This window comes from Eleutherodactylus coqui, chromosome 12, assembly GCF_035609145.1.
Source record: "Eleutherodactylus coqui strain aEleCoq1 chromosome 12, aEleCoq1.hap1, whole genome shotgun sequence".
In the NCBI taxonomy this organism is placed as follows: domain Eukaryota; kingdom Metazoa; phylum Chordata; class Amphibia; order Anura; family Eleutherodactylidae; genus Eleutherodactylus; species Eleutherodactylus coqui.
Window position 1 is genome coordinate 31926581 of NC_089848.1, and position 23938 is coordinate 31950518.

A 23938-nucleotide genomic window follows, 5' to 3' on the forward strand; every position below is an offset into this window, starting at 1 on the left:
TACCTTAAGGACCAGACACTTTTTAGGGATTTTACCCATTTGGTGGTTTTACTGCCCTATTTTGTTTTCTTCAGCTACCAAAATTATTTTTACTGGGTTTTTTCCCCCATGACATATAGGGCGATTTTTAAAATATCTTTTTCACTGACTTTTTTCCCCCGTTTTTTTTAGTTTTATTGGGGGTAAAAAGCTAAAAAAAATTATTTTAACATTTATAGTTAGATTTTTTTTGGTTCGTATATTAATGCTAAAACAAACTATGGGAACGGGTTCCTCTATTTGTTTTGAACAGTTTGATATATAATATGTATGGTTTTGGTTTACAGGACGCATACAGTGACTGTTTTGGTTGGCGTCGGCTTTGGGTTATTCTTTTATGTATATATTATTGTTTTATTCTGTAATTATGTTTTTCACTATCTATGTCCCCTATGACGCCATATAAGACCTCTGGGGGACATTCACATGTTTTGGGTTGTTTTTTTTTTACACTTTCCCACTGTAGCTGGGGCATCTATAGGTAAATGTGCAGGTAAAAACATCCCCTGTAGTGACATTAGTCACTGGCAGAGCTGGTCAGGGTCTTCTGGGACCCTGTAGCTCTGCTGTAGCAGGGAATCCCAGCGGTCACATGACACCCGAACTTCCGTAGTGGAAGTTACACTTCCACTTTCTAGTTCACAGTGCTCATTGAGTGCTGTGTGCTCAGGGAAGGAAAAGGCAGAAAGGGTTAAAAACCTCTCCTGCCTTCTCCGGCTTATCAGCGGTTACTAATAGCTTAAATCCCCGCCGTACTTTTTTTTTTATTTAAAAAGGTTTTATTAAACATTTTTTGACATACATAATAACATTAACAAAGGTTAAGGGAATTGGGTAAGGTAAGGATAGTGAGGGCATTCATAAGCCTTACTTAGTATTATAGTTTCATCGGTAGTGAAACGACGAAACAGAAAAGGGAAACCTCCCGATCGGACAATACAGACTATTAATTTGACAGGCTCGCAAAGAATAAAACTATACCCTCAGGGGTCAGACTGAAAATAGACTCAATCAACTTGACCCCTAAGAATCCGAGTGGAGAAAACCATCAGTGCTGGGGTAGGCCAGCACCCTTTTGGGTGTCAGTTTGAACTTTCCCATACGGACCCTTTCAGCTAAGCTTTCTCCTCTCTCCCGGCAACGTGCCCTTCCTCCAACCAGTCTCCCACAAACCTGCTCCTCTAACAATAAATCCAATAATAGAATCCAAACAGATAAACATATAAACATAGGGAGGACATCAGACAAATACGGAGACCAGGAAGGGTCTCATCCAGGATTGAACATAGGGGACAGGAACGGGCAAAGAGGTGACAGAGACCCAGATCCTAGATCCGGTCCCCCCCTTGGCAGAGCCTCACTCCGAATCCTGGCTTTTCAGGGAGTGCCCATCTCTATCCACCTGCCAAGCCCATCAGAAGACCTAAAAGCCACCCATGCCTGCCGGGTGCCACAATACTTTCCCCATGCCTTCGGCTCCTCTGCCCCCAACTCCCCAAAATGCATAAGAGAGTGGAGTTCCTCCATCCACATTGTGCAGGTCGGGGCGGTATTGGAGCACCACAAACTCGGAATGATTCGTCTAACCATTATAATAGAGGGGGAGGGAGGTGGGGGGGGGGGGGGGAGAAAAAAAAAAGGAGGCTCCCACTGTAATTTACTACCGACGGGGCTTTAAGCCCAGGACCAGGCGCTGTATATTTACCGCACTTGGTCCTTAATGGGTTAAATTAAGAGCCTTTGCCAAAAGTTTTTTTAAATTTTTTTTACAGACTTTACTCTCAGACAGAACTTGGAATATTTTGACAAACGAGCCTCTTTGATTCTGTCGATCCCCCAACCGTCCTCCCCTCTTTAGCGGATGAACTGCAGTCAATTAACTTAAATACAAGAAAAATTAATCTCTCAGTGATACAAGTGAAAAAAGCACCGATCTGATCTTAGCAAGACAAAAATCCATGACGAATTAGAAGATTCCATGACGTTTCCAGGTATTCCATGACTTTCATCAAGTTCAGGGTTTACATGACGCCTATGAACCCTGCACCTGTATGTATTTAGCAAGGAACGAGGAAATCTCTAATTCATAAAGGTAACAAAGCTGTTCATAAAACAAAATAGCCGTCCGCTACAGAGTATCGCTCCGGCACCTCAGAGGTTTAGTTAAAGGGGTATTCCAGGCTATATTAATTGATGACTAGAGATGAGCGAGCATACTCGTCCGAGCTTGATGCTCGTTCGAGTATTAGGGTGCTCGAGATGCTCACCACGCGGTACTCGTCTCGATTAAACGAGCACTGACTATTGAATTCAATGAAGCCGGCAATACAGCCGGCTCCATTGAAAGCAATGGGCTGCCGGCGATCGTGGGATGAATTGTCAGGAAGGGGTTAAATATATAAGCTCTCCCCTGCAATTCATCCAGAAATGTGTAAACACACACACACACACACACACACACACACACACACCTTGTCCCGGCAGACGGAGTTCAGCGCGGCTGGCCTGCAGTGGGTGTGAGTCAGACATGCCCCTGATTGGTCACAGCCTGACCAATCAGAGGCAGATCTCACTCACACCCATTCATCAATTCATGAATGGGTGAGTGACTGCTGCCTCTGATTGGCTCAGCGCAGCTCTCAGCTGAATGACAGCGGTTCAGCACCACAGTGCAGGGGACAGCAGGAGAGGACGCGGCTGTGCCCCGGCAGCTGAAGGGAGGTGAGTATCTTTTTTTTTTGTTGTTTTTTAAATCACTTTTAATTCATTTCCAGGGAATGGCTTATATGTAAAGCCCTTCCCTGAAAAAGAATTCAGGTGTGCCAGCAGCTCCATTGAAGAGAATGCCTGCATTTTTATTCTTTTTTACACTAAAATCTTTCTTTTTCAGGGAAGGGCTTATATTTTTAAGCCCTTCCCGAAAATTTATCCCGCGCTCGCCGGCAGCCCGTTGCTTTCAATGGAGCCGGCTGTATTGCCGTTATGCTGACAGTGGGGGGGGGGTCTCACTCTTGCCACTATTGTGGCTTAATAGTGAGACCTCGGAGCCCGAAATGCAGCCCTGCATGTTGCTCCTCGCCTGCCCTATCCATGTCTGTGTTTTTTACATGACTTTGGTGATTTGCTAAGATTTTCACAAATGAAAACCTTAGCGGAGCACCAGTCATATACAAAAATGCTCGGGTCGCCCATTGACTTCAATGGGGTTCGTTACTGGAAACGAACTCTCGAGCATCACTGAAAGTTCGACTCGAGTAACGAGCACTCGAGCATTTTGGTGCTCGCTCATCTCTATTGATGACCTATCCCCCCAACTCCTGAATGTTCTGGAGGCAGCAGGGGGTTTGTTCTCATGATCCCAGCGCTCAGGCATTCACTGCCTCTCCTGTGGTTGGGTGACAACTGTTTTTTTGAGGAATAACTCCTTTAAAATGACCTTCTAGTACATCTCAGCTATATACCTAGTTTTATAATAGCATCCGTGCAAAAGTTGCTACTTCTAGCAAGGAATTGGCCAAAAACTGCACCGCCGGTAGCTAGATCATAAATAATTTGAAAAGTCTTGAACAAGGTAATTTTCCGCATGTGCCGTTGTGTCTGACTACTCCCCAATGACTAATTAAGTTTGATGATGGAGCCAAATGACTTCGAACAGAACATTTGCAGTTGAGCACAGAGAAGGCTTCAAATAACTTATTCTGACTTATGAAACCTCCACGAATCAGAATATATTCCTTCCGCCCGCTCGTGCCCCAGATTTATGGCCAGCGGGAAAATAGATCTTTAAGATCAAAATTAGCTCTTGTCCTGCTAAAAGTAGTGCAGAATGTGCCTATCGCTGCACTTCTGACAGTAAGCACACATTCAGCAATCACCAACAATTACTAATCTGCCACACTGAACTACAAGAAGAGTCACATTTAGACAAAGGAAGCAAATATTTGGTTGCTGAGGTTGCAAAATTGGCGCTTTTACATTTTTAATATGGTATATACCGCTCTGCTTTCCAGATCTACGCTCAACTCCAGTCAGTAGGAGCTGACATTATATAACAGCATGCGGATCATCCGCTATTTAGAAGGTTTTGTTTTGTCGTTTTAACCCTTTCCAATCCACCATCTGACGTCTAAAGACATTATGATTGAAGGCTGTAGAGCTCCGATGTTGGAAGATGTCCGTCGGGGTTCTCTTACTGTATATTTCCAGCCTCTCTGCTGTTGGAGCCTATCCAATGTGTCACCTCATGCAGTACTGGCTTTAGCCAGCATATAGCGCTGTTGTGTAACAGCAGAAAAAGAGTAAGACCCCCTAGGAAAACCAGGATACAAATTGGATTGGAAAGGGTTAAGTCAATAGAGCTTCCTGGGGTGTCTGAGGGTATTAAGGAAAAAACTAGCAGGAATTGTAATTCTGTATTCTATAAACTCCCCCATAACGCTAGTGGATCCCTGCTGGTCTTTGCTTATATCCCGAAAGCAATGGATTGTCATCCTGGCATGTGAACACAATCAGTGGCCCCAATGGCCCCACGTGGCACTTACTGGCGGCTGCGCTTCCAAGAGATGGGTTAGGTTATAGAAGAACCCTTCTGTTGACCTTCACAGGCAGCAGGCCGTACCTGTAAGGCCGCTTCCACATCGCCGTTCGGGTCAGTTCAGGCTTTCTGTCTCTCTGCTCCATTTTTGGAGGGGAGAAACTGAAATAAACCAGGTAAAAAAGGAATGTTTTTTTCAGCATTGATTTTAATGGGGTCTTAAAGTAGCGGAAAGGCTTCTATTATGTCGGTTCTGTCAGACTACCATTTTTTAATACAATAACGCTGCAGACTGGGCTATTTTTCCCATTCAAAAAAATGGAAATCTGAGGGAATGGAAGCAAACGGAAGCTTTCCCGTATTTTTTGTTTTTTTAAACACCATTGAAATCAATGGGGAGTGGGGGGGGCATTTTTTTCCCCAGTCTCTCTCTTCCAAAGACAGAACAGAAAGACAAAACCCCTGAACTGAGCCTCGACACAGGTGTGACAGCGGCCTAAGGCTATGTTCACATCTGCGTTAAGAACCTCAAGCTTGGAGGTTCGATCAAAAAAGCAGCACAAAATGCCAGAAGAAAGTCCTGCAGGAAGGACTTACTCGTCCAGTAAAATGCCGGCCAGCTGAATGGAGACCCAGCAGACACCATTATAGTCAATGAGATCAGTTTGGCACTGTTCGGTTCCATCATAAGACGGATCCGTTTGGCCAAGGGTTTCCTCTATCCTGCTCAGAGGAAAGCTGAACCCTGAACGCAGATATGAAGATAGCCTAATCCGTTATTAGTATATCTTGACGCCACTGAAAGGTAGGGGTAGGACAGGGCTTATACAGAGGGATAGCCCTGTCACATCCCTACCTCCGCATTGGCTGTTACTGACCGTGTTGTGCCATGCCCCCGCAGCAGTGTTACTCACCAGGCGGCAGTCTCGTTGGTCTCTGGTACTGCACGGCTCGGTTGGGTGCTGCTTGTGGTGCGGCGGCGGCCTTCTCTGAGGCCTCCTACTGCAGGGCTGGAGGAACGGGGAGGCCCAGCGGCATTGGGGAGCAGCGTCGCGGACGTAGGAAGGGCGGAGCCTGCAGCGGAGCAGAGAGGAGACTGCAGCTGGCACCAGCTCAGACTCCAGAACCCAACAGCGGAGTGGTGAGCATGGAGCGCAGCGGGTGACAGAGCGGCACACTGGGCAGGACTGGGGAGCGGAGGCGCTGAGCCACCACAAGAGACCAGCGCAGCAAGGACAAGCGGAGGCAGAGGGGAGCTGAGCAATGGCCTGAAGTGCACCGCCGGAGGCTGCAGAGCAGGCAGTGGTGAGGTGAGCAGTGCGATCGGCCGACCACAGAGCTGAGACAGGGGAAAAGGAGCGTTTTAGTGCAGCGTATTTCGCCGAGTGCTGATGGTTTCGGCGACAAATTCAGGGTAGTAGGACCTTCAGCTCTTGACCCTATCGGGAGCTAGGGGTGTGAGAGGGGCGTTCCTCCTGTCAAACCCCTAGCTTCCAGTGGCGTCAAGATACACTAATACCGCCTAATCCTGCTCTAGACAATTCTCTGTGACTCCAGACTGATAGATTGTTGCAAACTACCATGCATTGAGCTCACAGAGCATTGCCTAGACTTGATCCAACTGCACTGAGCTCTCAGCTGAGAACAGGACTAACCAGGTAGGGTTTGTAGCCTTTAAATACAAACAAGAGTCTTCTAGTTCACCGAGTGCAAAAATCTATATACTGAAATGGTGAGGAAGTGCAACAAAGTACAGTATATTAGAGTCTTACGTAACTGCTGCTCGGCTGTTTCCGAAACCACACATAGAAATGGATGTCGAGCCATGGGGGGACCTGCAGCTATCTTACATTTAGGGCACATTCGGTGAATATGCTATAAAGATATATCTTTGAAGCCAACATGCTGGGGCTGATTTACTATTCAAAATACAGGTTTGCTTGTGAAAATGACACCAGAAAACGGTCCTAAATGCTTTGTGCCACATTTACTGGGTGGGTTTTTTAGACACTTTTAGACCGTTCTTGCGACATTGGCCTAAATTGCATCCAACGTTGAGCCAAATTGCCACAATTTCCACCAAAACTTTGGTGCAATTTTTGTCCTAAACTAAGCCAAGTAATAGGTGGTCTAAAAAAACGACAGATTTATCATTCAACAAAGCCACTGGGATAAATCTGGCACATTTTAAGACTCATTTTTAGACATTGTTAGTAAATAACCCCCACTGAGTTCTCCTGTACCCACAAGATAGTCAGCGAAAGACCGCTTGGCAAGCAGAAGTGAGCACCTTTCTCCAAGTGCCATCGAAACCAATCTACCTGAGCAGAAGGAAAGTACATATGGCTTCTCTTAGGGCCACAAAATAACAGGAAGGACTGAGAGGAAGGGGCATATAATGTACAGGACTTCATGTTTAGCTTACTAAGCACAATTCCACCAGCTTGTCCATATAAGAAAATATAGAAGGGCCTGTCCGGGGGGGCAGGTGCCTCTAACACAGGTTTCCAAAGACAATGTAGAGAGAATACCTTAGAATGTATGTCAGGAGGAACATCTGAAGGGCAAGGAATGGATACGAAAAACTTTCCCGTAGAGGTGGGGTCCACATTACTCTTGTGCTCTGCAAAACGAAGAACATGTGAAAAATAACTGCGGTGTTACAGTTTGGCATCTAAAAGCCGTTCTCACTGGATCCGTTTCTGAGGTCCGCACTTTACTGGTGACCTTAATGCAATTTATTAACTCATTTTATTGAAGGATAACGCAGAGTAAACAACTGCAGAGTCAGCGTAATACATACGGCCTTGTACAGATATTATATGCAGCGGCAAGCAAAAGATAAGCCTAACGACGCAAGTAGAGAAAAGCATCCTTCCCCAGAGAGCCAATCACCACTGTGTATACCCCCATACAACGGTGTCAAGGAGCCGCTACAATGAGAGGACACCAACTAAGATAAGCCCATAGCCTCATCGGTCCAAATAGGAGAAAACGGTTTAAAGCTTCGCCCCCATAAAAAACAAAATCGCAGCACAGAGGAAGGTATAAAAGGTTTATAGAGGCTTCTATCAGGACTAGAAAATCTTCTCCAGCAGCTGGGCCCATTGTACACTAATAATAAAAAAGGATCATACTCCCCTCTTCTCGGACCCCAAAGAGGAGCTGAGCAGCGCACACTGTCCCGGCTTCCGTATGGATAGCCAAGTAGAAGCACGAGACTGCTGCAGCAAAACAGATGTTCTGAAATGTATTATCATAGCGATCACACAATCATGGGTTCAAATCCCCAACGGGGACATAAAAAAATGTATTAAAAAAAAAAAAAAAGAATCAAATAAAAAAAAAAAGGTTAAAAAATAGAAAAGGAAAAAAAACCTAAAAGAAAATATATGTAAATTTGGTATTGTTGTAATCATACCAACCAGCAGGGGAAAAAAAACACACCAAAAACAATGGCAGAATTGAGGCTTTTTTTCCCTCTCCCTGCCATCCAAAAAATGTAATAAATAAAAGTTGTACAATCCATTAGATGTACCAATAAAAACTACGGCTTGTCATGTAAAAACGAGCCCTCATCCGGCCATGTTCACCAAAGTTATGGCTTTTGAAAATTGAAGATAAAAATTTAAAGAAAAAAAAAATTGTTACGTCCTTAAGCCTAAAATAGACCATGCTACTAAGGGGTTAAAAACAGGAAAGCAAGAACCTTTTTAGTTGTTTCCAAGAACAACCCTTTAAATACCAGTTTTCCTTTCTTTAGGGGCCCTTTGGAAAATAAAAACATCAACCCAAATGGTTCCTGCAGGCCCCACCCCACCCCCATTGTGCCCTAATTATGCCGGTCTTGTAGTTCTCTTCCAGGCAGGCAATCATTATAGTACGATCCAGCAGGTCCCTTTAAGGAAGGCGCTTTTCTTAAGTAGCAGCAGACTTCCCACAAACTTCATGGAAGTAAACAGGACAGCGGTTTAACCGTCTAGATATTAGCTTTAGAGCCGCACTTACTTCACCGTGGTTATAGAAGAAGCACAGGACTGTCAGACAGCCGCCAAGCCGACTCCCACTGCAAGAGGAAAGGGGGCAATGTTTAGGAATGGAGCACATAGTATTATAAACAACATGGTGAGCAACCAGACATTCTACACATCCAGTACAGACCGTGTGAGGGGTAACAAGAGGATCCCCCCAGTCCTGCGCCGCCCCCAGTCCTCATGCACTGCAGCAGGGATGTTCTATGCACACGTGACCGTGAGTATATAGAACAACCACTGGTCATATATTGTTGTGGCCTGTGATGGGCTGCAGTGGTCATGTGTACACGGAACGTCACCGCTGCGGTCAATGTACAGAAGACTGGCGGCACTGGACAGCGGGTACTGGAGCAGTGAGTAAGACCACACACACACACACACACACTTTACACCAATGCAGTGCATTTTTCTAGCAAAACCGCCTCCCATCACTAGAGGATCGGCGAGTCCTTCCCATCGTTTTCAATGGGAAACCTGGCAGGGCTCTTGTGAGCACATTACGGGCCGTGCCAGGAGTTGTACTGTCCCATTATAAATAATGGGCAATGCGTTCCGAGGAACACGAAAAGATAGGACATCGCCCATGTGTAGGATTCAGAAGAGGGAGAGTCTCACAACCCACAAATCTTGCACAAGTTCCTCGGCCAGGTGAAAGGGGCTTTAACACAGAATGATTATCTCAGAAAGAGAAAACAATAGCGGGACCGCCCGAATCTGCACGACAGTCAGAGTAAACACGGCCAACGATTGAACTATAGATGAATTCTTGTGGACTTCGGTTTTTCAGGTGATTTAGACTAAAACAGGCATCTTTTAAAAAACGCAGTTAGATTTCTTCGGTCCCGTCAGGTTTTTACTCTACAGCTTAAAGGGGTGGTCTCGCGAAACAAAGTGGGGTTAAGCACTTCCGTATGGCCATATTAATGCACTTTGTAATGTACATCGTGCATTAAATATGAGCCATACAGAAGTTATTCACTTACCTGCTCCGTTGCTAGCGTCCTTGTCTCCATGGTTCCGTCTAAATTCGCTGGCAGCTTGCTTTTTTAGACGCGCTTGCGCAGTCCGGTCTTCTCCTTTCAGCACGAGCCGCTTCAGTGTGCTCCCCGCTACAGCTCTTCTGCGCATGCGCAGACGAGCTGTCACTGCTCGGGAGCGCGCTGGAGCGGCCATTCTGTACCTTCCTCTGTTAGAGGAAGGTGCAGAAACTGGAGCTGCCCAGCGGAGAAGCCCAGCCCAGCCCAGCCCAGCAGCCCCGAGAAGCCTCCCAGGTAAGTGATTTGTCGGGGGGGGGGGGCTGCCGCTGCGCCGGGCTGCGCCGGGGGGGGCTGTCGCTGCGCCGAGGGGGGGGGGGGCTGCCGCTGCGCCGGGCTGCCGCTGCGCCGGGGGGGCTGTCGCTGCGATGGGGGAACTAGCGCCAGGCCGGGGGGGCTGTCGCTGCGATGGGGGGGCTGTCGCTAGGCCGGGGGGGGGCTGCCGCTAGGCCGGGGGGGGCTGCCGCTACGATGGGGGGGCTGTCGCTAGGCCGGGGGGGGGCTGTCGCTGCGATGGGGGGGCTGTCGCTGCGATGGGGGGGCTGTCGCTAGGCCGGGGGGGGGGCTGTCGCTGCGATGGGGGGGCTGTCGCTAGGCCGGGGGGGGGGCTGTCGCTGCGATGGGGGGGCTGCCGCCAGGCCGGGGGGGGCTGCCGCTAGGCCGGGGGAACTAGCGCTGGGCTCCGGAACCTAGCGCTGGGCTCCGGGGCCTTCACCTGGGCTGAGGGTCTAGCGCTGGGGAGCCGGGGGCTAGCGCCGGTTACCTGCTGCCTGGCGGTGGGCGTCTGGTCGGCGGCTGCGATGCGTCCGGTTGCCATGGAGACACAGCTGGCGGCGTCTCGGGAGCGCGCACGTCGGGCTGCAGCGAGCGACGGGGAAAGAGACGGCGGCCATCTTGAGGAAACTTTTATAAGTTGCTGAAACGCTGGAACGGTAAGTACGAACCAGCTAGAAATGTCATTTACAGGGGGGCTTAGTAATGTGTACTTAATGGGGGGGACTGGGCAAAAAAAAAAATTTAACTGCTTCCTCGAGACATCTCCTTTAATGTGATTACGCCAGTCTGGGTGGAGCACGAGTGTTGGCCGAGAGCGGACCTCCCTGGAGTGCGGAGGGGTGGAGAGGACCTTGGCCACCGGTTGGTATGTGTCTAGGCTGTGTGTGGTGAGGAGTTGTGTGCCGCGCTACATAGTCAGTTAGCAAAATGTATTTTATTTCCACACTGCTTTCCTCTCCCTCAGGGCTTTTACCCGCTAGCGGTCTTTTTTTTTTTTTTTAACGGTGTGATATCGCAGCTTTTTTTCTTTCAATGGGACTTTCTAATGTTTCAGCATTCTCAGTCAACGGGCGAACATCAGCGCACAAGCTGTGCAAGCAGCGTGTCCAGAGTTTACGGATGTGGATGAAGGGAACGTATGATCAGTTGCCATTTGGTATACCTATGGTTTGGCGAGAGCTGAGAGAGCATTCCAGTGACTGTTACTTGTGTCTAGTGAAAACTTCAGCATAGAACAAGAAAAATTAATGTAAAATATAGAGTGTCTGGGTCTACCAGCAGCCGCCCGTCCCCGGGACTACCGGCAGCCGCCCGTCCCCGGGTCTATCGGCAGCCGCCCGTCCCCGGGTCTATCGGCAGCCGCCCGTCCCCGGGACTACCAGCAGCCGCCCGTCCCCGGGTCTACCAGCAGCCGCCCGTCCCCGGGTCTACCAGCAGCCGCCCGTCCCCGGGTCTACCAGCAGCCGCCCGTCCCCGGGTCTACCAGCAGCCGCCCGTCCCCGGGTCTACCAGCAGCCGCCCGTCCCCGGGTCTACCAGCAGCCGCCCGTCCCCGGGTCTACCAGCAGCCGCCCGTCCCCGGGTCTACCAGCAGCCGCCCGTCCCCGGGTCTACCAGCAGCCGCCCGTCCCCGGGTCTACCAGCAGCCGCCCGTCCCCGGGTCTACCAGCAGCCGCCCGTCCCCGGGTCTACCAGCAGCTGAAATCCCAGGGTCAGTTTTCGTTGAACTACCCTCTCTTGAAGAACATGATTATGGTGAAGAACCAAGTGACAGCAATGATGAGGATTTTGAAATTGAAGAGGGCTTCATTCGTAAGGGATTTGATCAGCATGAGCTGAATGATTTGGCCAGTGATGAGCAAAGTGAACGGATCCACCAAGATGTGAAGGTCATGGAGGGACGGCATCAGTGTGGATGGGATGTACATATGATGGCCGCCTATTGTTGGAGCATCGGGCATGACTGGCCATAGACTGAACACTCCAGGAAAAGCTATAGGCGTCAATGTTTACCTCAACTGCTACTACTTGCACACAATTCGATGTACAAACACAATATATCCTTTGTATGGACAAGATAACTTTACATAAACGTTACATTCAGGTAAGTTTGTGATTCTCCATTGTATGTAAATTTCATATGATTTTTGAGAAAAATGGACGGTATCCTGTATCTGAAAAAGTAGGTGCAATAAAGAAAAACTGGGGTCATTACTGCATTCAGAAGCCAAAAGTTACTAAAAAACACAAGTGTAAGATCCAAGTCAACGAAAACGGTGTTGGCCGATGTAATCCGTTCACATATTGTTCATTTCATGCAGGCAGGCAGATAATGGTTGGCTCGTTAACCAATTATTTACTTGTAGAGCGAACCGAACTGAACGACCCGGCTAAAGACAATATATAAACCACTTATCTTTGTGGTTAATGCCGAGCGCCCGAGCCAACCGTGTCATCATTTGTTCATTCGCTCCGGCAAACCATTTCTTTCTCCATCTAAACGCACCCTTAGTTTTGTTTTTAGCTCTTTCTGGCCCTCTGCCCATTGTTTACCTAACTTGGAATACCACTTAGGAAACCTGCCATGTTGGGGCAGCAGGTAATAGAGCCGGAGGAGCCGAGCGGACTAATATATATCAGTCTGCCGCACACAAATGAACACGCCCTGCAGGCCTAAAACGTGCAGTAAAATATGCCGACACATGCAGAAAAAACGTTCATAGCGCAAATACGCGGCACTGAGGCACGTGCCATCCCACATTTGCTTGTGTGAACCCACCCAAAAAGGACTGGTCTTTTTTTCCCCTCCCCACTTCAAAGAAATCATAATTCTTATTGATCCATCAATGTACAGGTCTCAGAGTTTGTATTTTAATGACATTCTGTAATATACCTTATAATATACTGAAAAACCTTAAAAAAACATTTAAAGGGGTTGTCCCGCGGCAGCAAGTGGGTCTATACACTTCTGTATGGCCATATTAATGCACTTTGTAATATACATTGTGCATTAATTATGAGCCATACAGAAGTTATAAAAAGTTTTATACTTACCTGCTCCGTTGCTGGCGTCCTCGTCTCCATGGTGCCGACTAATTTTCGCCCTCCGATGGCCAAATTAGCCGCGCTTGCGCAGTCCGGGTCTTCTTCTTTTCTGAATGGGGCTCCGTGTAGCTCCGCCCCGTCACGTGCCGATTCCAGCCAATCAGGAGGCTGGAATCGGCAATGGACCGCACAGAAGCCCTGCGGTCCATGAAGACAGAGGATCCCGGCGGCCATCTTCAGCAGGTGAGTATGAAGACGCCGGACCGCCGGGATTCAGGTAAACGCTGTGCGGGTGGTTTTTTTAACCCCTGCATCGGGGTTGTCTCGCGCCGAACGGGGGGGGGGGGGGGGGGGGGGTTTAAAAAAAAAAAAAAACCCGTTTCGGCGCGGGACAACCCCTTTAAGTGCAGTTAGAGAATAGTTGATCTAGTTGTGCGCTCATTTTCGGCGGGACATCCTGAAATTTCTATGGTTACCATTAGAGATAAGCGAACCTACTCGGCCACGCCGTGATTTTCGAGTACTTCCGTACTCGGGTGAAAAGATTCGGGGGGCGCCGTGGGCGAGTGGGGGGTTGCAGCGGGGAGAGAGGGAGAGAGAGAGGGCTCCCCCCTGTTCCCTGCTGCTACCCCCCGCTCCTCCACGCCTCCCCCCGAATCTTTGCACCTAAGTACGGAAGTACTCGAAAATCGCGGTGCTCGATCGAGTAATTACTCGAAACGAGTACATTCGCTCATCTCTAGTTACCATCTTGGAGTACACACAACGCTCTGATTGCTTTTATTACATTTTCTCTCGGAGACTGGCCGACCAAAGAAGCGCGATTCTGGCGTTGTGCTTTATTTTTTTTCTGATGATGTTCACGGTGCAGGATAATAATGTGTTCCTTCAATAGATCGGACTTTTACGGACGCAGTGATACCAAATAGGGTTTTTTTAATTATAAATGTGCAAAAAGGTTGTTCAATTTTTTTTCCCTACTTTTCACTTTTTTTTAATAATTAATACATTTTTTACTCTTTTTTTTAGCCCCTATAGCAGACTTGAACTTGCAATTGTTTGATTGTTCCTGCAGTATAATGTAACACCACAGTACTACATTATACCACAATAGGGCAGGCTGTCTAGCACGCCACGTCATGGGAATGGCTTCATAGGCAATCTGCAATGGCAACCCTGAGATCCTTCAGAAGGTCCTCGGCTGTCATGGCAAATCGAAAAACACCCCGCGATCTCATCTGATCGGAGCATTCAAACACCACTGTCAGTATTGTATGGAGTTGGAGCCCCGCCCCCAAACCGAACCTCCACGACGCAACCAATTGTCATGGAGTATATCGCGGTTAAACGTCCACTCTATAACACCGCCCGCAGATAGGGCTGTACGTCCAGAGGGAGCGCTGCCGTCTGCAAGGTGGAAGACAACATAATATACAGAACAGCCACTTCAAGGACTCTTCTTCACATTATCAGCTTCTCCTTACACCATGGTTCTGCCTGAAGGTGAAGGGTTTCAGAGAAAATCATGGATGTCTGTAATGTGCGTGCTTCTCAGGATTTGGGGGTTTCCTGCTACCTGTGGTTTGGGCAGCACAGAACTCCAGACAAGTTTCCCTTAGGTCAAAGTGCCATACGGCTCTATCCATATCTGCGTCGGAGGCTCTGGCATGAAATGCCAGGCGGAAAAGTTGTGCATGCAGGACTTTTTCGCCCAGTAAAAATCCTGGAGAGGTGCAGGAAGCGAATAGACCCCATTATAGTCCAAGGGTTCCAGTCAGCACAGTTTTGGGGGGTTCCATTTTCCTACTCCCATAATGGAATCCCCAGCACAGATGTGAATTTAGACTAATACGTTGGTTTCAGCTTTACAGGTAAAAAGGATTAAAGTATTCCCCAGCTCCAGACCACAGAAGCACCTGCTTCCTGATTTCACCGTTGAAGTAAAAGGTTCCATCCGGAGATGCATTTCCCTTGGGACAAGCGGCATATATGCCTTTACAAGAGCAGCGTTCACTGTTTGCATAAAGAAATGCTGCCATCTAGTGGCGAGTTAGAAAACATACATCTCCCATTTCTAAATGTTTTGTAGAGGCTGAAACATTTATTTAAGAGTGTTTATCAAACTTTACAAAACTACCAGGATGTGCGGAGAGAAAAAAAATGGCAAAAGGTTTAAACTAGGTAAAAGATGATGCAGACGTCTTCATGTGGGCTCGAACCTTCATGATGGGGTTTCAAAATGATGATGAATTTAATCACACATCTAAGGCTTCTCTCACACAGGAGCTTTTTCACGGAATTAACGTGGTGTCCTGAATGCTGCGTTAATCACGGTATACCGCTCCCATTAAAATCAGTGGAGACTCGCAGACATGCGTCCCATTGTGGCGCTGGACAGAGCTTTCTAGCACCACAATTTGGGCGCCGTCAGTTCTATCTTTGTGGTGGGTGATGATGTGCGCTAGACAGACAGAGATGGGGTGCGTGAAAACACGCTGTTGGCTGCAGGGAGCTGCAGCTGAAAGCAAAAGTAAAATCTCTTTGCCGCATTCATAGAAAATATATAGGTGAGGGGTGCGCCAGGTTAATCAAAAATAACAGAAGAAAATATAAGTGCAAATAGATATCTGTGCACTCACCTGGTGCCTAGCAGGGAGAGTCTAGCAGACAAACCCTGCTGGCACCGATGTCCAGGACGGCTTTGAATAGATTGTTTAACTCCCTGATCCGTGGAACAACGGAGAGCAGCAGTGTTCAGCCGGACAAAGCACCTTGCAAGGTGCTTGAGAAAGTATTAAAAGGTCGGGAAAAGACAGCTGACTGCGCTCACGGGCTTATAGATTTTATTTTTATAATAGAGCGACGCGTTTCGGCAGATATAAGCTGCCTTTATCAAGCTCAATGTTATTTTACAACGAAAACAGACATTTATAAACACACGTTTGTTCACAACAGCCGGCATTAATTGCCGGGATTAATTAGCTATGCAAGGAGCAGAGCCGCTCCACCCAGATAGACGTGATAGTACTATTACAAACTGTGGGTGATATCCATACATTTAAATAGAATGACTAAGACATGAAATATAATTTATCTTGTTTTTCTACCACTAACATTATTAGTTGCCGTTTTTTTTCTTATAACACGGCTCAACTCACTTATTTGTATACCACACTATATCGGGTGTTACAAGCATTTGGGATTGACACGGCTCAACTCACTTATATGTATACCACACTATATCGGTGTGGTGTTATAATAAAGTTTCTCTTTTATATTTGAAACAAAAAATAAAACCATACCTAAACAATATCTACAAATATGATTGCAAGATATCAATATAATACAACAAAATCACATAGTTATTATCAAAAAATATATAAAAGATGGTAACCATATTGGATTATTAAGTATATAAAAATTTCATTTCTAATAAAAAAAATTTTTATATAGAAAATTTTTTATATATATAAATAGAATATATCGAATTGGCTTAATATATATTTATTTATCTCAATATGAACTATAAAAAGGATACTAATATTTCACTAAAATTTCTCTAAAACTTCGTTTAACCCACAAGGGGTTAATGTATTCAATAGATGGATACAATACATTTCCTTCTTTCTCAGGGTACTAATTGATTTTTCCTCTATGCATTCAAGGGGTGTTACAAGCATTTGGGAAAAATGTCCATTGTGTACATCATTAAAATGCCGTGATAGGCTATGTTTTCTCAAATTCTTTTTGATATTCAGGCGGTGGTCATTATAACCCGTGTTTTTAATTCGTTGAGCCGTGTCAATCCCAAATGCTTGTAACACCCGATATAGTGTGGTATACAAATAAGTGAGTTGAGCCGTGTTATAAGAAAAAAAACGGCAACTAATAATGTTAGTGGTAGAAAAACAAGATAAATTATATTTCATGTCTTAGTCATTCTATTTAAATGTATGGATATCACCCACAGTTTGTAATAGTACTATCACGTCTATCTGGGTGGAGCGGCTCTGCTCCTTGCATAGCTAATTAATCCCGGCAATTAATGCCGGCTGTTGTGAACAAACGTGTGTTTATAAATGTCTGTTTTCGTTGTAAAATAACATTGAGCTTGATAAAGGCAGCTTATATCTGCCGAAACGCGTCGCTCTATTATAAAAATAAAATCTATAAGCCCGTGAGCGCAGTCAGCTGTCTTTTCCCGACCTTTTAATATTTTGCCGCATTCATGTGAGAGGACCCCAAGGCATTTACTGTGTTTTCAGTACGTTGTGGGCTTCTGACAGCGTTTTCCCCACAGTTATAAACGGCAGCCAAGCAAGCTGATAATGCCAGAACTGAAAAAACGCAGCTGAAAATGCAGTCAAAACTGCGGTAACCACAATCTAAGATTTCATTGCAGATCATGTTAGAGAGCCGATGAGGTTACAGAGGGGGTGCCCTGCTTCTTTTAACCTCCTCCATGCCATGCGAACGGTCAACAGTAGGGTTTGGTGAGAACAACTACCTCCATCATTGCAACTGAACCCGATTTGAAGCAGGACCCTGGAAATGTACAGTATTGTGCCTTAACCATCCCCTTCCTATGGTGTCACCAAGAGGGTAAAGGGAAGAAAAATGTATACTATGGAATATACATTTTTTAATGGATGTCTCTGTATGGAATATCCTAGTTGGCTGTGCGAATGACTATTTATCAAAAAGAAAAAAAAAGTATACTGAAGTATAGCAGCTCAGCAGAGGGAAGGATACACGTGTGCCATAATGTTCATCAGGACAGGAGGATTAGTATCTACAAGCAACTAGAATACCAGTGGAGAAGAAAAGAACAGATGATCATCCGGTAGAGCCGGCCTCCGCAGCAGGCTGATGGTTGAACAATCGTTTAACAATCGTCTGGTACACGCGTTTCACAGATGCAGCCATGTACATTCTAGTCCATATTGGTTGCTAAAGTTGTTCAAACTGGCCGTACATGTTCAATGATGAACAGAATCTCTTTCTGCGAATGTTCTTTCAAACCAAGATTGTAATCAACGAAAGATCTTTCATGAAAAGACCCATTCAGACAACGATTATCGTTTAAAATTCGCTCAAAAGCCATCTTTTAAGCGATAATCGTTGCGTGTAAATGTGCCCATTGTTCACTTTTCTGACGAACGATGAATTTCAGTTCAGCCTGTAATCCATCTTTCGGCAGAACAGCTGATAAGACGGACCGCATGCTGTGCTCTGCCCAGGGAGAGCTGAATACTGCTGATTAAATTGTATCAGCTGTTCTCAGCTGTCACCCCCGCAGCAGAACTAAAGGAATTTATTCAGAGAACAGCGGGCGGTCTGTTTCTTGATTACAGCTCCCGACGACTCACACGCTACTAATTGGTACTAATAGGCATTAATACCAAGTAGTAGTTTATGCAAAATGATCGCTCAAAAGCCATCTTTTGAGCAATCATCTTTGTGTGTAAACACACCTTAAAGTCATTTCCCCCCCGACTCCAAGACAAAAATTTGAGGCATGGACAACTTCTCTCCAGATTAACATTGTATATTATCAGTTGGCCAAAACAAAACAATTGTCCTGAAAATTCACCCAACGAATGATTCTTTTAGTTGAAATAGTCTGTTTCTACCAATTTTTAGTCTGACGTCTATGGGCAGTTTAACTGCCTGACATCCACTGATGGCACGAGGGCGTCAATCACTGCTGGAATAAAGAACTCCTAGTTACGAAGGGGCCTGAGGCTGGGCTGCCGTGTTCTGAGGGCGGTCTAATCTGAGGGTGCTAGACAATTCATATCAGTGTACATTAAGCAATCTCCATGCATGCAGGCCCCTTATGTGAGAAAATTAATTTGGGAATTCTTTTAGCTTGTTCAGCAAATAAACAAAAACATCGAGATGAAAATTGAATCTTAAATTTTGGGAAGAAAAAAATAAAAAAATTTTTTAAAAAATTGAGGTTTTTATTTTAGGCTACACTGCCCGGCTCTAAGCAATAAAAAATGTAAAAAATATATATAAATTTGGTATTTCCATAATCGCATTGATACAAAAGAATAAAGTTAACATATTATTATCACACGGTAAACAATAAAAAGGTTGCAACAAAAAAAACTAAGTCAAAAAAAAAGCAGTTGCCCCAAAATAATAATTCAGACTACAACTCATCCAACAAGAACAATACCTCACATATCTCCTTTGGCGGAAAATCGTGCACAGTCAAAAGCATGTGCAGCTTATTGTACGCGTCGTTACGGACGCGACAATACTAAATATGTGGGGTTTAATTTTTTTAAACTTTATGCTAATATGAGAAAAAGCACAACAAAAGGGCTTTTTTTAAACTTTTTTTTTATTTTTAAACACAATTTGTGTCCCTCTGAGGGGCTTACAACACTGCCCTGATGATCGCTGTGATAAGGCATGGCAGAGCTACTGCCCTGCCATGCCTTATCGCTTATACAGCTGGCAACACAGAACCATTTCATTTACGCCCTATGGTGAAACCCATAAAAGAAAATCGTGAAAAACAATGGCAGAATTTTTTTTCCTTCCATCCCCTCAAAAGTTAAAATCCGGCCTGCTACAATTTATTTGGCCCGAGATAGAGAAGGACCGGCTCACTATTTTCCTGGAGAACGCAGCCAACACTTGGCAGGGATAGGCGGTGGGGCGGCACCAGCACAGGTAGCGGGTGCCATCTTGGATTCCGAATTCCAGTGCATCCTCCGCCACACGCCTCCATTCAGCAACTCACAGGGGGTGGCAACTCTGAACCCCTACCCGGCACCCAAGCCACCAGCCAAGGTAGGCAGCTCGGTGCAAAAGAGGTGGGAGAGAAGAAGGAACCCATCAGTCGTTACATTTAGGGCTCATTCACACAGGGGTGTGCCGTTTCAGTCCGTGAAATACGCAGCGTTTTCATGGACCGGAATGGGGCGTATTTGGACCTCCTTCCATTTTTTTCGCGCATATTCACAGTTTTTTTCAAGTACACATAAAATGTAAGAAGGTCCCAGAGATTTCTCGCGCCTGCATTCATCAGTATACAGTGAATACGCCTGCAGCGTTAGTAGCCGTTGCAGATTTACGCAATCCCATTAAGTCATGCGGAAAATTAAAAATACTTGAGTAAAAAAAAACAACGCAAATCAATGGGGATCAAGCTGTCCATATTACACATGTGATACGGAGGACAAATACGCCCGGATGAATGAGCCCTTATAAAGAGCCCGTTGAATGATATGGCAGTCGGTGAACATGAGTTTAACACCCCTGCCTGGAAGATACAACTTGTTCCACGAGATCAGGTCTACGAGCAATGAAATGTTACGGTTCTTAGACTGTAATAATGACCAGGCATTTTTTTTTTTCATTTTTACATTGAGGTGCGAAACAAGCTGCTCACTAAGGGGTTAAAATATCCACTCATTATTGCAAACTTGAAAAAAAAATCCTAAATAGATCTTTATTTACCCAGATCGAAGCTCCCCTCCTCTCACCGGGACATTACCGATTATTGCCGGGGGATTTTCAGAAAGCCGTTGTGTGTACTTGAGTGCTCCAAGGTAAATCTGCCTTTACAAGTCGCCCCAAAGAACAGGTCCTCCTTATCTCTGGAGCCGGCGGGCAGAATAAAGGTATAGAGCCGTAAGGGATTGTCTACGCCAGCAGGAAGGGCGACGCGCCTGTAGACAACCCTTAAAGGTCGCTCCATGCAAATACAATCCCGCTAAACAATAAGTATTATCGGATTCAGAGCTTATTCACATCACAACTAATAGCCAAAGGGAAGTGTTAGTGGGGTTGTGGCCAGCATCTCAGACCGCCGCTGCCAGGTGTACGAGGCCCTTGGAGAGCTGGCCCCATCTCCGCCATGACGAGAACACCGTCCATACAAGGTGGCCAGAGACTACAGAGTAAATGCAGTCTATGGGAGTCAATGGCAGTTATGAAAACAGTGTAGCACAGCGTAAACAGCATAGCCAAGCCCACTCGGCTGTTTCCATAACCACTTATAAGGCTGGGCTGGGGGCCAGAGATAGAGACAACTATGGATCTCCATACTTATATGACTTTTATGGTACATCCTGTGACTAGGCCATAAAAAGTCTGAGATAGGAATACTCCTGTAATGCCACAGGACGCAAGTTTACGGCCTGGCAAGATGGAAGTTAACGCAAAAGGACGTAAACGTATGTCCTGTGGAGAGCACAGACTCAGAAGAAAGTCCGCACCATCCCACAGCAGGAACAGGCTACGACTGACAGCGGCCTCCTGCTGCAACAATAGGTATCGGTAAGAACACCGAACCCCGCTGTTGACCCCATACATACTGTGATCAATGTAGATCACACCATGTAAAGGGTTCACAGAGGGAGCCCACTCCCTCTGTGAGGTCATCGGCACGCCACTACATAAACAATGAGTTGTCATTGCAACCAGAAAAGCAAAAATGAAAACAAAAGAAAACCAACCTTTTTTGTGCACTTTTCCCTTTGTATAAAAAAATAAATAAAAAGGTGGGGGGGGGGGGCGGGAACAAAAAAACCCAAAAAACACATTTGGTATCCTCTTATCTGATACAACCGGTACAATAAATTGAACACGCTATCCTGCACAGCAAAAACTAAGGAAAAAAAGAAAAAGAAAAAAAAAGGCAAAATGCCTCATGATTATGGCCGCCTGCAGACGAGCGGGTCGGATCCGGCAGCGAGAAATCTCGCCGCGCGATCCGACCCCAGAGCCTGCAGGGGCGAGCGCGTACTCACCCGCGCCTGGCGGCCCCGGCTCTTTGATGTGCCGGCTGCCGCGCAGCCGGCGATGCGCAGACCGGAGCCGGCGGCCAGGTGAGTGCGTGCTCCGCACAAAATTAGAACTTGCCGCGGTTTGTTTGCCGCGCGAGATTTCGCGCGGCCAAACCGCGGCCGTCTGCATAGGAGTGCGTATTGTAATGCACTCCTATGCAGACCTTCAGCGGCGGAAATCCCGCGGCGGGATTTCCGCTCGTCTGCAGGCGGCCTAACGCTGTAAAAAAAAAAAAAAAAAAAAACAGAGTTCATGTGTTTTTTCTCCCTGCCCTCCAAAACAAATTAATGTAGTTAATGGTAAAAAAAATGGCACCAATTAAAACCCCGCTGCGCCTCGCAAATACTAAACCCTCCTACCGCCGCGTCTGCAGGAAAACAAAAACATTATGGGTTTTGTAAAGTAGAAATAAAAGTAACCAAACTATTGTTGCGTCCTTATGGCCAAAAAAGGTCATGTCCTTAAGGGGTTAAGGTGATAGCCTCGCTGGGACGCGCCCCGCTGGCAGGAGATGTAACTGCAGGCAGAGGTTGGCAGATGCTGATTTTTTTTTCCCTTTTAACAATGAAGTATCAGACAGTTTGTGCTTTCTGTTAACTTCACTGAAGCCTTGAAATCCCCACCTTAAATATGTTCCGTAGATGTAGAATAAGGACATCATCACTCCATTCAGGATGAAGATCAGCGTGACATAGAAGTAGGCGGGGTCCCCGAGGCCTGGGGAATAAGGCAGAAAACACACAAATCGGTTAGGAAGACATTCGTGTAAACCTGCAGAAATCACAAAAGGAGAAAAATCCAACTAAAAGCAACATAAAATAATACCGCGTCCGGTACAGCGTAACGTACCGCCTCTGAGGCTTCATTCAGACGACCGTGTGGTCTGCGTGTGCAGAATGCACGCTTCTAATAGAACCAATGGGTTCCTATAGAAGCGTTAATATGTGCTGAATCTGAAGCGCAAAACAGCGCACACCTAAAAAAAATAAGACATAGCTGCGCGGTTTTCAGAAGCTTCCATTGACTCCTATGGGAGCAGGAGTTACTGGAAACTCCTGCGCTGCCAAAAGCTTCCACACTGCTTACAGCGGGGCATTTAAAAAGGGGCTTCTGGCCAGAAGCCTCTTTTATGTCCTGCTGTTAACCCCTTAGTTCCAACGGGGATGAGAGGACTTCCTGAGGGTTCCGTTAATCCTCAAGGGGATTCCCCTCATCACTGAACACTTTGACAGCAGTGTTCAGTGATGAGGGGACTGCAGCAGGGATGAAAGAATCCCCTGCCACAGCTGTGGCAGAGGACCGCAATGCTATTCCATTGCTTTCAATGGGGCTGGCGCTGCTGTCGCCCCATTGAAAGCAATGGTATGAAGGGAACCCTTCACAGGGATTTTTGGGGAAGGGTTTGAAATATAAGCCCTTCCCTATAAATAATCTCTAGCTGCTGGGAAAAAAATTATACATCACCTAGTAGCGCTGTTGGGGCTCCAGCGCGTCTTCTCCCCGGCACGGTTCTAAAGCATTTTCTTCTGGCCGGGGATTTAAAAATCTCCGCCTCCTGAAGTCACTGCCTCTGATTGGCTGAGTGCTGTGACCGGTCAAAGTTTCATGCGCAAACTTTGCCTTTCACATAGGCGCACAAAAACACATGCTCGTCTGAATGAGGCCGTAGAGCGGTTGGCCCCACTGGACAACTCATTTTTAAAAGAAAGCAGTTTCTGATCGGAGGATCACAATGAATCGTGAGGCTGAAATGTTTGGCGTTAAATGAAGTTGTCGCCTGCCTCACATGCAAAATGTATACGTTTCCCGGTTATAGCAGTTTCGTGCCAATTTCTAATTGTCTGGAGAAGCTCTCTTTGTGGATGCAGCCACAGATCCAGCGAAACCCCTCATGTTAAATGCAGATTGTGATGCAATGTTTGCGTATGGCAATTCCACGATGCATCAGCATAGCATAACAAGACGAGCTAGAGCTTGTACCATCTCTGACTGCTGCGAGGATAGTATGATTATTACTACTCTATATTCAGGCCAGAAGGATGAGCTGTGATCTCCTTCATTATAGCTGTGTGACAGGGGTATCTAATCAATACCAGTAACTGCGATAGGAGTTTTGGTGCCCCCATCTAAAAGAGAACATACGGTATTGTCCATTATACAGGAAGC

At 46.3% G+C, this 23938-nt stretch overlaps 1 protein-coding gene across 1 annotated transcript in view; it reads right to left on the bottom strand.

Moving 5' to 3' along the window:
* Window positions 1-23938, bottom strand: part of DPY19L1 (dpy-19 like C-mannosyltransferase 1) — a 127067-nt gene that overhangs the window by 66757 nt on the left and 36372 nt on the right. Inside the window, exons 6-8 of the mRNA XM_066584832.1 lie at window positions 22396-22489; window positions 8582-8639; window positions 7105-7196 (exon numbers count right to left, since the gene is read on the bottom strand). Of these exons, the coding sequence (XP_066440929.1) occupies window positions 7105-7196; window positions 8582-8639; window positions 22396-22489 (244 nt within the window). The remainder of the gene's footprint in view (window positions 1-7104; window positions 7197-8581; window positions 8640-22395; window positions 22490-23938) is intronic.